Source organism: Ooceraea biroi, chromosome 3 (assembly GCF_003672135.1).
Source record: "Ooceraea biroi isolate clonal line C1 chromosome 3, Obir_v5.4, whole genome shotgun sequence".
Classification (NCBI taxonomy): Eukaryota; Metazoa; Arthropoda; class Insecta; order Hymenoptera; family Formicidae; genus Ooceraea; species Ooceraea biroi.
The window spans coordinates 15,474,354-15,490,737 of NC_039508.1; the positions used below are offsets into that span (position 1 = coordinate 15,474,354).

Here is a 16,384-nt window from a genome sequence, read left to right on the forward strand (position 1 = left end):
AATTCAGCGTTTAAATTGCTTGGGAGAATAAAATTTTAAACGCGACACGAGCTGCAATGTCTTCGAGCACTTTAACCGCGCGCGGAATATTTTAACCGCTGCATCTTTAGTTAACTATCGTGTCTTCGTACGGTGCGACTTTTTTCGTTTCCCTTTAAAAGAGATCAAGTTTATGTAACATAATTGGACAACAAGCAGTGGCACAATAAGTTTTCCGTTAACTGATAAATGCAAAACACGCCTCTTAAATGATAAATAATCCATTAGCTTTTACATGGCAGCTTCTTGCCCAGCCATTTTGTTGCCGTCGTGTAATAAATCGATCGTGGAATATCCGCGCGTCGGTTCGTCGAACCTCTCGCCGACCGTAAGGTTCGATAATAATGGAATCTTAATGAGGGATCAATGTCTCTCGAATCACCGTTGATCATACCGGCCGAACTGAAGTATTATTAGCGTCACTCATAAAACCTTCACGGGACGAGAACGATTTTCCGACCGATGGTCGCCTTTAATAACGAGGACGCTGTCGTTCGCGCGCGAGATAACGGCGCGCAGATGCCCGTCGCCGAATCGATCACTCGACTGGAGTATTACTATGCACTCCTTTAAATCTTCGAAACCGTTTCGGACAAAAGCGCGTTTTTCCGCGGAGACGACGCCGCCACTTTGCGCCCAAAGCCCTTTTTATTCACCATTACAATCATCTGCTAATGAAGTCCGGCAAAGAGTATTTTCCGATTTTTCTTTTTCTCCTTAATTAAATTCGCGATTAAGTTCCGTCCATTTTCTCACTTCCATTTTAACAACAGCTTAAAGCTTTTCTCGTGTTTCATAATAGAATTGCAACCATTCCAGTTACACTTACATGCACACACGTTCGCTCTTATTATTTCGTTTTTCTAAGTCTCGACACACTGCGACCGAGGCCGTTCATTCGGATTCACGAGAATGGATTAAACGGAAACGACAAATCACGTTGTGGATTCCGAGCTTGTGCATAAAAATTTAGTTTTCCGATAAGCAAATTTATTTATTCAACTCGCACTAAAGCACGGATAATGGGCGAGCGTAGTGCTCCTGTGCCGCAGAGATGGACACATTTTACGAGGCGGGTATAAACATCTCTACCATTTCCGACGCACGGGAACTCGTTCGCGCGCGTTTTATTCGTGACAATGAAGTTTTAATTTTGCACGCGATGTTCGTCTGCGATTCGCAATTGGGTCGCGCGACGTTAAACCGATTCTTCATCAGCGTACCAATTTGATCTATTTTTTCCCGCACGATTTGTTCTAATTGCCCGCTTGAATCAAGTCAATCAGGGTTTCTTGGGAGTGCTGGGGCGACTTGTTAATTAATGCAGTCGATACAACCGAGATTTCGTATCCACGTCACGAGCGCAATCTGGGCACACTAATTGGCTATAGCTATGTTGGACCTTATATAATGATTGTTTCGGCATATATATATATAAAACCTTCCTACGTAGAGGAGGGCGCTATATAATGGGCTGATGTCGCTTGCCGGTGTTACTTTGCTTTCACGGGCTTTTTCTTCGAGTATCGAACGAGAGAGCTTTCGCTATATATATTATAAATCCACATATACATATATATATACATACATACATACAGAGACGAGTGCATTACGGAAGTAATACGAGAGGGAGAAAGAACGGGGAAAGAGAGGAGCGGGTGGAAAAGGCGACGTGGTAATTCCGCGGTTATATGTGCAAACACAGATTACTCCTCGCGTGTCTCCCCCCGATTCCCCTCGTGTAAAGGAAATACCACAGACACATAGAGAAAGAGGAGGAGGTGTAGGACGACCACGAGACACAAAACCAACCCCAAAACTATACTTATACATGCCCTTTTCCCACAAACACATATACATCGACAGTCAAAGCAGGGACCACGTGATTATGTCTGAGCTGGAAATGCATTTTGCATGGAGCACATGTCCACGTCGTTCTACTATCGACTCCGCAACGATTGTCCCACGCCGATCCCGAAATCTCGCGAAGGGTACTCTTCCCAAGCCCCCTGGCTCTTCGTGAATCCTCCTCGAGCCTTTCTCTTGAGTCCAGTTATCGTTTTCCTTCCTCCTTCTGTTTTTATTTCTATAACGATTACCAGTCATGTACGCTTGTACTCACGCTTATATTAAATCTCTCTCTATCTTTCTGTTTCGTATTTTTATCGCTTCGGCAATCTGATCTCGTGCATGCAACGATGATCCTTGGTGCGCATGATGTGCATAACTTATTACGACGGTAATTCGTAGCTAGAGGAAGGCGAGCCTGTTGTGCACCTCGCGTTACTTCGTATTTCGCCGTACTTCGGGATTATGTACGATACGAAGCCGGATAGCATTCAAGAGTATTCAGTAGCTTGTTGAAAATCGTTACTGAGGAATGTTGCGAGTATATGAAGAGATGATAGAGCTGTTTTTTTCTTAAGCGTTTTTAACCTAGATTTCGCTAATGTTAACATTAAATAATACCTGATTTGCTATTTGTAAGTATTACGTATACTAAGGTATCTATATGAATTTTTATATATTGATTTTTAAACGTAGAAACATCTTGTATCTTGTTCAATTACGAGGAGATAGATTGATGTCTGACTATATGTCGACAATATCACTTACTCGATCCGAATGCAATATCGCTCAATCAAAATAAATTGTCAGTATTCAATCGAATATAATCAACGGAGTAGTGAATAAATCTGTCGTTGCTGGCAGATATCTTGACGTAACACATATGTTTTCCGTAAGAATTAATTCAACACTTAATCAGTAATTAGCGATGTGATTGCTGCGTCTGAAGAGTACATTCACGTTCGTAGAGACTTTACGTTAAAATGTTTTAGCCGTGGCTCGTTTAATTCCGCGAAATTACGAGGAAATCACCGTTAATTACCGATAATAACTAGCGCGAAGACTACTCGGTCCCGATCAAAGAGTTGATCGGGAAAACGGTCGCGTCAAAGGAGGAGAAATTAACGTCGCTCTTATTCGTACTCGATGGCAGATTATGAAAGTGCTCGCGCGTAATCCGCGACTACGCACCATGAGCCTATCGCTTTAATCGGGCCAGCAGCAGCCAAGGATCACTTTCCTCTCGAGTCGATTTATCCGAGGCGAGAGACAAGCAGAGAGACAGAAAGAGAAAAAGAGAGATGACTTCGCGTTCACTCGGCTGAATAATCGACGACGACGCTCCCGTTCCATGCAATTTTCCGGTCGCTTCGTCATCGCCAGCGCTTCCGGCCATTTCGTTTATGAACAATTTGCGAGAACTCCTCTCCCGACCTTCCTCCACTATCTGTCTTTCCCTTTTCCTGCAGGATCCATCTCCTCGTCCACGGATTTTTTATTTCTTGTCTCTCCCTGGTCCGTCGAGAAGTCATACGCCCACCTCGGTCACCGCCCGAGGATCAAGTCATTTGCAACCGATCCGCTAATCCATCAATCCTAGCCGAATTTTCCTACCTTCTGTGGAGTCGCTAGCTGAGTGACGTCTCTATGCCAGCGACAGGCAAGTCCCCATTCTTGAGATTCTCCATCGCGAACGCGCGCTTCTATCCGATACTCGCGTGAGCTAATTCTCGATCGATCCTCGTGCCAAGCACCCCAGATCGCTTCGATCCGTCAACCTCTCCCTCGGCCGACAATCCGACAGTAACGTACAATACAATATATTGCTGAAACTTTTCTTCTGGCAATATCCGATGAAACGCGTAACAGAATGCGAACGATGGCACAATCATCTACATGTATAATTCCTGAGATTCCGCGATTTTGCAATTGTGACAAGTATTATCAGCGTTCAACCGACGAAATTTCTGTCGAAATTCGAAGCAGTTTCTTGCCGGAGATCATGATATGACATGACCATCTCTTTGACGAAATGTCAGTAAACATAAGCAACGTAGTCTCGTGGGAGCCATTTGCAACGAGAGAAAGAGGAACAGCATTTCCTAACAACTTGTACACAACTGTTGCAAGATGCCGGACTGTTGATAGTCGAGCCGTAAATTCTCGCAACAATATGGTAGATAAAGCGAGAATCGCGGACCAACGTTAAGCCGTCGTCAGTGGGTTAATCGCGAACGGTTAATCATAAACTGAGTTTATCCTGAGTCTGTTTTGCAGATGTGACATAATACAAATCAATGAACCGCTCTGCAGATCAAGATATGCACGTAATGCACATACTATATGCGCACGTGAGGATATACGCAAAAAATTGAAAGAGGACGAATACCACAGGATTAATTGAATATCCAAGTGAAATATCCGCGTACTGCGGATTATTTTGTACTTTGATTTGATTGATTAAACATCCGGTAAATCGTTAGTCAACGTATTATACAAAATCTGCTAGTAATACTTGTCACAATCTTGACTCGTGTACTTAACAAGAACAGTGAATCTGGCTAAGTGTGTAACTTACACGACGCTTGCGTCGTAACACCGAGCTTCTCACGGGAGAAAATTGATTATTAACGCGCAGCTCAAGAGCCGAGTTTCATCGAGGATCTCGGAAAAATGCATCGCGCTGAGCATGAAAAATCTAATCTAGAAGTTTTGGCGTCCGGGGTGTCATTTTCTGCACTCTCATTTTGCTCCGGCCGACTTTGCACGGACCGTAACGTAACAGTGGTTAAATAATTTTAATTGAACAGGTCGACGACTCGTGGAGAGACCGCGGATCGAATCGGTTTGAGTGACGGGACGAGAATGTGAGAGAATGTAACGGAGAATCCAAGAAATGAGTACTCGTCATGCTAAGCTTAGGCTAAGTTCGCGTTCGCTTCGTGCGCATCGGTGTGGCCTCGTCTTGCCCTCGATTCTTGTCGTTATCGCTATCTTGAGATCACGAGGTGATCCTTCAAGAAGAAATATCGATCTCTCGAGATAGTGAATTAATTATACCACAGAGAGCAATGAACCAGTTTCCTTAGTTAAATATGCTCCCGAAAGTCATGCAAGTGGAAATATCGAACAAATCGCATGTAAACGTAACGGTAATCTTATTCATTGATATCGATATAATATAATAATTGTGCAGGATATACTAATTGTGCGCTAATTATTACACCAGTCAGATTACATAAACTGACCGCGAAAGAGCCCCGAACTGAATACACAAATCTGTGTACAGTGCCGTATCATTTCCACGATATATATTATGTATCGAAAGGACAGTGGTAGATACCATAATAATTTTGCATTAATTTGAATCGTGCGTAAATAATATGTAGATTGATACATGTTCATTAATTATGTGAAGATCCATAAATTAAACTTACACATACATACGCATTTACGCAATTTGCAAGCCGATCGTACATGCAATGTATCTAATGTCATACTTGATGGTCGAAAGTAAAGATAATTGAGATCGCAATTTTTTTCTGCTATCATGCTTCAAGAGAAGGGACGGAAAAGAAAACCGTATTTGTGTTGCCTCTGATTGCGTTTAATTAGCAGAGCACGGATTTACGCACGGCCTCGCCGTGCAATTACGGACTTGCACGTGTCTAATCTCCAGTAAGCGTGCGTAACACGTCACTAAATATTCGCACATATGCCGATCAGCGGCTTGCGGTTTATGTTGCACATATATACGGTAGGTATACCACACATGATGGTTTCTTGTTGCTAAGCGACAACAAGGCGCACGCTTCTCATGCCGCTCGCGTTCCCGAGTGATAGACTGCGGGCAATCTCGCAGATTTTCATTTGCCAGCATTTTCTTTCGTATTACCCTCGTTCGTGCCACGTTGAAATACGTAGAACAAACGATCTTTGCGCGGTAATTTAGTTCTCCCCTACCATTTCAACTCGTTCGCGAAAATTCAAAGCGTAAAGAAAATTTCAGACGCAATCTCATTCAAAGAGCAAGATGGTGAGAAATGCAAATGCGCGATTGCACTCGGCGGTATCTACCGTAGGGGAGAAAATGACCGAGAAATTTCTCTTGAAGCGAGATGCTCAAGGTTTTCGCTTCTATACGCGCTGCGAAGAGATTATTCTTAATTGGGCGGTACTCGTCTACGAGAAGTTCGCTCATAACAGAGTGTTCCTGCATACTGATGATAATCCGCCTCGTTCGCGCATACGTAATTGAATATGCGCTCGGGGGAACTTTGAAAAGCAACTGATCTGAGAGAGAGAGAATGAGAGTGAACAAAACAATAATGCATCAAACGACACGATAAAACGAAAAATTTCGTTGGACGAGCGATACGATAAAACGAAAAATTTGGACGTGATGCGACGGGTGCCATTTTTTAAATTCCTAATCGAATCGTGACACGCGCCGGGTGATTTCGGGATCGCCAACAATAAAATTTTTCTCCGTCGGGGCGATACTAGACATCGGGAAATAAACGGGGTGCTCGATACCTGCCTTTCACCTGTTGCACGTGTGTTGCTACCGCATCGCGGTAGCTGCAACGACCCGCCGGGACACTTCTCTCCTGAAGCAGCTGCTCGATTCCTTCTTCCGCGCGCGCATCCCTTCACCCTTGCTCGCGTTCCGCGCACAAGTTCTCCTCGCCGTTCTTCGCTTCCGTTCACCGTCGTATACCCATGATGGCATGGAGTCGTCGATCCGTCAGTACCGCATCCTCGAACGGCCGTTCTCTCACGAAATTCCCACCGTTGAAATTTATTCCTCCTCGTGGCAAGACGAACGGTCGCTATCGGCCCGTCCGACTGCGAAATACGTTTCTCGATCGCGTCGAATTGAAACCCCGGGGTTAGTAAATCAACGGGCCGCGAGCTGCGGACATTTATTTTGAGCAGCTGGTATCGATCGGTGCGGTGAACAGTTTCGATTTGTCTGTCTCGGTACTGACATAGAATGACATCAAAGATCGATTGTGTGTACTTTCAGCTTGCATTTAAACAATGACCACAACGTGAGATCAATTCGGTTTTATTACACTACACGCGGTACACACAAAATCAATACCGGTACGTGTTTCCTGTGCTCGGTGTATGTCCTCTTACATTGAATAATTAAAATTCATCTCGTTGTCGAGTTAATACAATATTATTGCAGTAATCACAATTTTTAATTCATATTTCACTTACACACAGCGATAATACAACATGATTTTATCATTAATTAATTAGCACACACTCAAATAAATTGTTCTTATATTATTATACATGTAATCAAGCTCGAGCATATCTAGAAATGATAAAACAAAGTTGTAAAATACACCATTTTACGTGCGAGCTTCCACTTGCAGAGACAATGAGGGATAATACAAATGATGCTGCAGGACGACGATAACGACACAGATTTCATAAAATGAATAGCAATATTTGCCGCAAAAAGGCAAACCTCATTACAAAAGGGGACGTTATGACAGGCGATCACTCGCGACGCGTATGCGCGAAGCGGACGCGCTTTGTTCGGATGCGCTCTTACTTGCGTGCTCCTCGGCGCACTTGATCACGAATTGCAGAGTGAAGCCATAATTACGATCTGACACATGAAACGTGCAGTGCGTGCGAGCTGGGGCACTCATGTAAGACCACGTGCCGAAACCAATAAGAAAAGAGAAAAAATAAAAAGATGTACCGACCTCTCTCGATGAATACATTAAGCTGTGTTCACCTTGTTAGCCCTTAAGTGTTACTCGACGAGAAGTTGGACATCCCATGATTGCGCGAGTAGATCGCTCGCACGCCCGGCTCGTCCACGCTGTCTCGGCTCGGAACGCCGACGTCTCGTTCAACGGTCGATCGACATACGATAAAATTAGGTCGCCCACTCGTTGTCCATAAGTCGATTGCTGTACGAGCGTGGAGCTGACGACGAGAAGGTACCCTTCTTATCGGTGAAGACTCGAGCTTAAGGACCAGGACGAGACAACAGGGCGTGCCGAGGCGGGCGATCTCCTCTCTCTACATTTGCGTGGGACGAGAATCGTAGATCGTAAAGGATCGTAAACTCCCAACCCTCTCTCGCCCATAAAACCACATCGCAACGTCGGGCGGTGCCATTACCGCCGACCTTTTCTTTCTACAGTGCAGCACGCGGCGGCAGCGGCGGAACTCACCCTTCCTTTTAGTCTTACCTCAATCTTGCGATTTCGTGCAAAAACAAACTGGCAAGTCAGCATTGAACGTTGTAACTTCACCGCACCGTAACTTTATAACGCGCGCTATTTCGTACCGGTGAAGTATTACGTGGATATCATTTCCGCGTTGTCAAAGTTCGAAGTCGAAATAACATACCGACGACAAAGTACTGTACACGTTGCAAAGTTTCCATTCTTGCTGTTTTACCAGACCTCACGTCTGAAAAGTACCGACTTTTTAGGTTTCCCTGCAAAGTCTGACCAAAGATACCCCGTCACAAATTAAAGCAAACGCTCCGATACATATTTTAGCAGTTCTATATTGCTCACAAACCATAGGTAAAAAATCAATGAACAGTCATATATTACATTGTTGAATATTACGCAGCAACGATTTTCCTGTTCGATTGTGCAAAGCATCCAAACAGCGTACGCACGTGTGCGTGCATATATGGACGGTATCGCGAATTCGATATTTACGAGCGGAACGAGAGAGAGATCAGTCGAGATTCAGTAATCAATACCGAGCTCGCTCACGTTCTCTCGCACAAGTTCACTTTGGTCTGCTCATACATTCGAGATGCTGCGAATCATTCGGCAAATTTTGGTGGTTAAATCACGGCTTTGTCACAGAATCACAAGCTTATCAACGAGACTAATTCATTTTTATTATAATTAAAATTGCACGCAACTACAATGTTTTTTGTTTGATTATAAAGAATTATGAAGCTATTTGCTCTTGCCATTTGCAATTATAAAAGATATACTAAATTAATATTAAAATTTTCAACGATTTTATATATTATTATAGACATATTTTAAACTTTTATTAAATATATTTCAAAGTTATACATTTTGACAGAATGCGGCAAACGTAATATCGGACTTTTGTTCTACGTGCGCGTCAAGAGTTATTAAAAAATATTTTACGAGTAATTTAATTTTGTGATCGTTTTTTCTTAATAATATAACGATTTCTAGGAAAAATTAATTATGAAGATATAACAAAGAATAAAAAAATAATTGGTTTCAGATTGATTAAAAATTAAATGTGTTTAAAACTAGAACGTTGTACATGTATTTTTCAGATTAATCCAATTCTTTTCTAAATTTCCCATAGACTTTTGAAACCTGTGAAACAGAACTCGTTAGAAATAGTCGAATGAGAATCAACCAATAAAACCTGCGGTTAATAAACCCCGCGTGTTCAATTGGAAGCATCGAGCCCGCGAAGCTCTCGACAACGAGATGGAGACGCCCTATGCAGGTTTTCGCGTAGTCCGCGACAGAATTTACGAGCACCGCGGTCAATCGCGATTCGATAGGACAGGTGCCGAAATATCGTAACCCGTTCTCGATTCCCGATTACGCGCCGCTACATCGCCATCGCCGTCGCCGCAGGCTGCACTGCTCCCGCTGTCGAAATGCAGTCTGAGCGCATTTCCACCAATTATTCCACCGCCACATATAAACGTTGTCTCTCCCCAGCCCCAACTCATATATCGACTGCTCTCCCCCATGACATAAATTGTCTATGTCTATATATAGATTTGTGCAAAGCAAAAACTATGTCGTCTCTATGTCGTACACCCGAACTTTGTTCAATCCATTTCGCCCTCCGTCACTCAACGAATCAACATCAACCGTATTGATTGATATATCTGTACAGCGTGTGTGTCGCATGTTATGTGTGTATATATATGTACAGAAATTAATGGCCGTACCGTGTCGTGCGTGGCATAGCTGCATGCTTTCTTGACGACGCGTAGGTGATATTCATCGCTCACACGCTGATTCCCTCTATCTCCTTGTCACGTGTTCCCGTGTACGTGTTTGCGCTATCGCGCGAACCAACAAACGGAAATCGGGACCGGGAGTAGTAATTTCGGACGAGTTCGAATTTCGGTGCTGCACATGCATGCGAAAACGGTTCCCATGTTTATTCGTGACGAGTGCCGCAAGACGCGTTTTCCATGTCTAAAGCATCGAGAATTCAACTCGTCGAAATTACAGTTTGCATTCCCGATCCCTGATTACAAAGGAAACGTGCGCGTTCGCGCGTATCTCTAATACTGTACGTGTCATGTGGACATCAGCGAACGCGAATTATGTACCTTCGTTAACAGCGGAGCATGTTAACGGGGTCTACCAATCGGCCACATCCGCGATGTTATATAAGTTGGCTTTGAACTCAATTATCGCTGATTATCGCGAATTTTTGAACTTAACAATCCTTCCGTCGTGTCAAGTCCGTTCTGCCGCGTATTTCTTCGCGCATCACTTTAGAATCGCGTTTACGGAAGCGCGCAGATAATCATTGCTTACTGATGCGATGTAAAAGCCTGAGAATTGAAAATTGGAATCACTCCATCGGCCGACATCGATGGAGGAACCAACTTCTCTAATAAAGTATCGGAGTATAACAATATTATTTATTTTGTAATCGAGAATTGCGAGAGATGATGTCTAGTTGCATCATCTGTAACAAACTACAGATTAATTGTTCGCATGCATGCGCCAATCCATTTGCAACGTGAATTCAAACCGGTATAATTTGAGTTCATATTTCAATATTACGGTTGCGCGAAGATAATCCCTGTTTATTCAAATCGATGGAAACGCGTAATCGACGTCAGGTATATTTATCCGTATCTATGACGTGGAAAATTGAACTCACGGAAATTATACCGGCTTCAATTGCGGATTTACAGATGGGACCGTGCGGCCGATCGCGGAAAATGGCTCGTTTAACTGGCTCAGATACGACGACACGCGCGAGAAGCTGATTCCGTCGCAGAACCGTTGCTTAATATCATCGACTTGATTAAACGCGTCGGATAAAGGGACGTTATGTATGAAGATTGAATTTAATTAGTTAAGAGGCTGAGGCGCTGCGCGGCGGCGGCGCATTTGCATCTCGAGATGTCCATTCCCGATGCATCACGTTGCCACGGTAAACCACGTGTAGCCGCTACGTGAATAAAGACCGAACTAAGCTATGGAGCAAAATATATATGTGTCACGATGAATTATGAGGGACTAACTTTACGAGCTCGGTGTATCAGCTATAATTTTCGCGCGTCGAGAATTTCACGATACTGGCACCTGCTACATAGCGTCAAAATGCTCATCAAAATTATCATGGAGCAAGGGGAGAATCAAGAAAACGAGAACAGGGAAGAAAGAGAACGACGATGGGGGAAACAAACGAGTCAATTTGATTGCTTAGATTATTTGATTGAGAACGAATCTAACCAAAGATCTCTTTAAGAAAGGGAAGAAAATAAACACGACATATACATGTATAACCGGTCAAACACTTCCTTCTTAAATTACTACGTCGGGAACTCTCGTTCGATTTTCCCAGTACGCACAGATTTTTATATGTATCTTGAAAAAGAAAAACTACTGTATCTCTCGAAGACGTACGAAGTGCATCGGGGACTATTGAATTTTTATCGAACTCGTTTTACCGTCATTGTGTCCTGGAATATTGGAAAGTAACGTTTTTGCGAATAATAACATCCCCGAGGAATAACATTCGTCTGAATCGTGAGAAAGCTTCGAGCGAAAAAGCATTTGCAAGACGTGTACGGATATATCCGCGATGTTCGAAAATCCGAATAAAATTATCCGCTATATTTATGACCGACATTGATCTCACGCGTAGACAGCTAATGCACTCTCGTAAATGGCTGAATGTTGAAACAACCGGGCTGATCTTGTACGTCGAGAGTGATTTTTTCGATGACCAGAGGTCGTCTGCAGGAACCGGCCAAACCATATCCCATTTGGCTCTACATCAAAGAGCAACAGATATCCGGCGAGAGCGATACGGGACTTACAGAGAAGAAACCGGAAAATCCTCTCTACGAGGTATCTCCAACGTCGTCACTTTATTTCCCGTTCTCCGATCCTGCCCGGTGCAGATAGGAACAGAGACTGAGGCAAGAATCTCCCGTCCAGGATTTCTTTTAATTACTTTAATATGATTACTTTGCGATATCCGTGGGGAAGTAGCAGACCGTGAAATTTTCTTTCGGACGACCCTCGTGTCAGATCTAAATTAAGGCATCTGCACGGAGCAATCGGGCGCGAAATCTACGCGAATCAAGGTATCTCGTAAAGTTAATATTTTATCGTTGTCACGGGGGATTATATGGAAATGGATGCTATTGATTTTACCTTTCGCGCAGCCCTCTCAGCCTAATATTTCATTTATCGCACCTTCAGCTTGTCAAACGGGAAGCTTACAGGGTTCTTGAAAAAATTTCTTCCGGAAACTCCTTACCGTGAAATATTGGTCCGCGATGTTGCCGAAGTCGATCTCGCTTCCGTTTCTTTGCGTTTCGCGGATCGTACCAACGTACACACACACACACACACTGCCTTATCAAATATTCGCGACGTGTGCGATATGATTTCAAGTTCCGCATAGAAAGCGGCGAGAAACGCAAGTTCCGTGCATTCGCGATGGAATTGCACGAGTCGTGAGCACTTCACCGAGCGCACTGAAGACTCCTTGACTGCGCGACGAGTAATTTTTCAGCGATGATAAAGGGCCAGTTTTCCGCCTGTCGGCTGCACGAATGTTTTTCCAGGCGCGCTGTACATGCACGGCGCGCTGCTTACGAGAAAGAGAAATCACCGGGTCTCCTCTTCGCACCATCCCATGGCCTATCGGAGATTCCCTCCCCTGTTGCACGCCTTATCACGTAACGCCGAGATTGCGGACGTACCGTTTCGTAGATGTAGACGCGAACGGAATCCGTAGCTGCATGTGCACGTTCAGCTTCGAGTTACCTAACGGAATGCCCCCGTCGTGTAGATACGTGCCCGTCTTAATCAAACTTTGACCTTGGTAGCTCGATCTGGTACTCAACTCAGAGGAGGGTGGTGACTTATCCAATTTCATCATGAACGGGGAATGGTACCTCATCGGTGAGTTTCACAGGCCTCAAGTTTACGACTTGTCAGGCCAATCAGAATCTGCCTTTGTATTGGTACGTGTGCGTTGTGTGTATGTGCGTTATGTGTATGAGAATACTTACATAATAAACGTAAATGTCTCTTTAGAAGATAAAATCTCTAAAAATAAAATTTCGAATCGATCTGACACGTTGACGAATACATTATGCGTTCCCATTTTCTGCAGCGTTAATCCGGAAGTAGAACGCTGAGTCAAGTAGGATCAACGATGCATTAAAACGAGGAGATCTTTCGCGTAATCGCAGATATCGAAGCGTATTATAGAATAGAGAGCTAGCATCGTCAGGAATTATATTTTATTGTCAGATTCTGATATATCCAAATGTGACACACTTTGTCTCTCGTCAAGAACCGATCGATCGAAAGGAATTTTCAAGCATTTCACAGCATGCTTTCGTGAACATCGAAATTGTTTTATTAGCGTTCAAGGGCGAGAAATAATTTATTTCGGTAAGAAAATTAGTTAGATTTGGAGAAAAGGAGAGAGAAAAGAATCAGATTTGATGTAATTTAAATTCTCTCTTACCGTTTCGCGTTCAGGTTTAATCCTCGTCTGTTCTCAGCACGCATGCACAATGATAATGCACCTATGTTAATCCGTCGCAATTTGCGAATCTGTTTGTACAGCGTGTACGTTGTGGAAGTACAGAATGGAAATGGAATTACGAATAGAACGCAATAATATATCGCAAAGGGCAGAGCTATTATGGAATTTAACAATTCTATTTTCCGCGTCCAGTAATTACGCGGCTTTAGCTTTAATAGCAAGATATAGCCTTTCGTCCACATTTCATATGTACGCTACATATGATCGCATAGCTATCTATTGATTGTACAGTCTTTCATGTTCGACAATGACGTGGGATCGGATGCTGGGATTGCTACTTCTGCGAATCTTCATCTGGAAGACTATCATTTGCAACTAACGACAAGTTCTCCAGCTGCCTCATCTAGCTTCATGTTCCTTGAAGCAATGAAGCATTAAACGAGCATACGACTATTCCGAGTTACGTCTTTTCATGTAGTTTCGTTGTTACATATTCATACAGATGCAACGTATTTGTGTAGCTGAGTTCTACTCGCATCTCGATTCGTTTATTGTAATTATATAAGAAGTTAACTAACACTTCGTTTTGCATTCTTATTCTCAAGTTTTTCTATTTTCTGTTTATATATTATATTAGTTCGGTGCAGAAAAATTAATTCAGTAAAGAAAAATTACAAAATCAGCAAAACCTTAATCAGCACTGACTTAATATATGCAAACAACTTCTTAACTTATTTTGCATTCTTCATATCACTTCACTACTTCTCCAACACTGCCTTTTGTAAAAGAAAAAGTTACATCAACAGAGTATATCGCGAAAGAAAATCCGTCACCTCGGTTCGTCACAGCTTCTCAGCAAATTCTAGGACACAAATTTCTCCGGTGATACGAAACAGCGTCATCGGGGTGTAAAGGAATGCTGATGGAAGTCGTTAAGTAAACCGCATCCCTCCCGGTTTTTCGCCAGGCTCGCAGATGCTACATCGCAGTGTCCCGGAGCTTTCATGTCTCGCGCAAAGTCTCGATTGATGTCACGGGTGAATAGAAATCGAAAGATTTTATGAGACCTTCGTGTCTCGCGATGTCGCAACGGGTATAACTTTATGACGGTCCCCGTTCGCGGTGATACGACGCTCTTCGCCATGTTCTTCCCTTCTTCTTTCTTCTATGCCTCATTTATTGATTCGTGTCCTTTTACGATCACGTTCCTCGCGTGTTCACGTATCGGAAAGTGATGTTCTCATGCGTGGCGTGCATTTTCTGGAAGTGGATTTGGGACTCGTCGTGCGACTCGATGCACCAAAATTGCAAGGAGGTATTTGCAGTAGTCTTGATCTAATGTTTTGAAAAAAAATTCTGGAGACATCCACATGTGTGGGAAAAATCTGTTCTGAGGAAAAGGCGTGTTCTATCATCAGAAACGAAACAGCAAGAGAGATATATTGATAGCTTTCGCAAATATGTAAGAAATAACGCGTGCAAAATGAAAGGATTTGCATCGACACGTATGTACTTTCGCTTTGCCACGTTCACGCGAAGGTCGAGTCAATGGTTTTTTCAATGTAAAGCGGAGGCGTTGAATAAAGAGACGCGAAGCGAGGCTAATCGATATCAAGCTTCGGCTGTTTTAAAAGGTGGCGGAGACAAAGTGTGTTCAATTGCGATACCGAAAAATAAAACAGAAGAATGCCTGCTCGATGCCTTCGACCTATTGCTCCGACCGGCAAAACGACACACTCGACACGCTTGTGCACGTAGTGGTGCACATCCGCCGACACATCCACGCGTGGCGCGCGTAATTAAGAGTGTCGTCCTTAAAGCCGCTGAGTGTTTCCCGAGACACGTTAATTATCTCGAGGCGGACGCATTGGCACGGTCGCGCGTCGGAATACAAAGAGGAAGAAACAGCAAGGAAGGGACCAGCAACAAGTAAGTGTCCAACATATCGCGACATTCAAGATCAATTCGAGAGCACGTTCGCGATCAGAAAGGCTATTAAGAAATTCTTCGTTCTCAAAAAGTTCTCGAAAGCAATCGGAAAATCCTCTTTCGTCAAGTGAATCTATTCACGTGGAGGATACGCGCCAGCGGGTGCATCGCGTTTGTACTTAAAGTCCCGAGGCGAGTTCCGTTTTATCGCGAGGCGCATATGTCGCCGCCATTTGTTCGCCGGTAACTTAACTCATTGCGACAGGCTGAGACAAAGTCACCGAGATAGAGAGAATAGGATGAGCATTTTGCAACTCTGCGAGATACTCTCGCTTCTTACTACCAGACGTAATCTCAGGGTAGTTTAAAGCCAGGTCGTGAGCGGTAACGGTAAAAGAATCGTTACGGTAAGGTCGACATGTCTCCGCTCGCGCAAATCTTTTCGGCGCGAGATACCGCTATAATTCGATGGCGTTTACGGATCTCCAACACGAGTCCTCGTAGTTTCGCGATAAAACAGATGGATGGATGAAGTATAGACCCCTGCTTTATGTCTCGGGATTTTAGAGATCCCTTCAGGATCACGGTACAGCAAGAAGTAGAGAAGATAGAGGACGGAGGTAATAATAAAAAAGTACAGTCCGATGTACAAATGAGATAGATAGATAGGCAGCTTCATTGTGTGTTCTCTCCGACGGGAATATTGTCCCGTAAGAACAATGGTGCGGAAAAATGTGTACAGGAATAATAATAAGTGAAAAGGGTGAGAGCGAGAGAGTGAGAGGAATGGCAACTGATCAAGAGT

At 43.6% G+C, this 16,384-nt stretch overlaps 1 protein-coding gene across 8 annotated transcripts in view; it reads left to right on the top strand.

Annotated features, from left to right (window-relative positions):
• The window catches only part of LOC105277220 (neuronal acetylcholine receptor subunit alpha-7), a 204,143-nt gene that overhangs the window by 107,009 nt on the left and 80,750 nt on the right, over nt 1–16,384 (top strand). For all 8 annotated transcript variants that reach the window (XM_011335431.3, XM_011335428.3, XM_011335434.3 and 5 more), the window contains exon 7: nt 12,980–13,055. In XM_011335431.3, the coding sequence (XP_011333733.1) occupies nt 12,980–13,055 (76 nt within the window). The remainder of the gene's footprint in view (nt 1–12,979; nt 13,056–16,384) is intronic.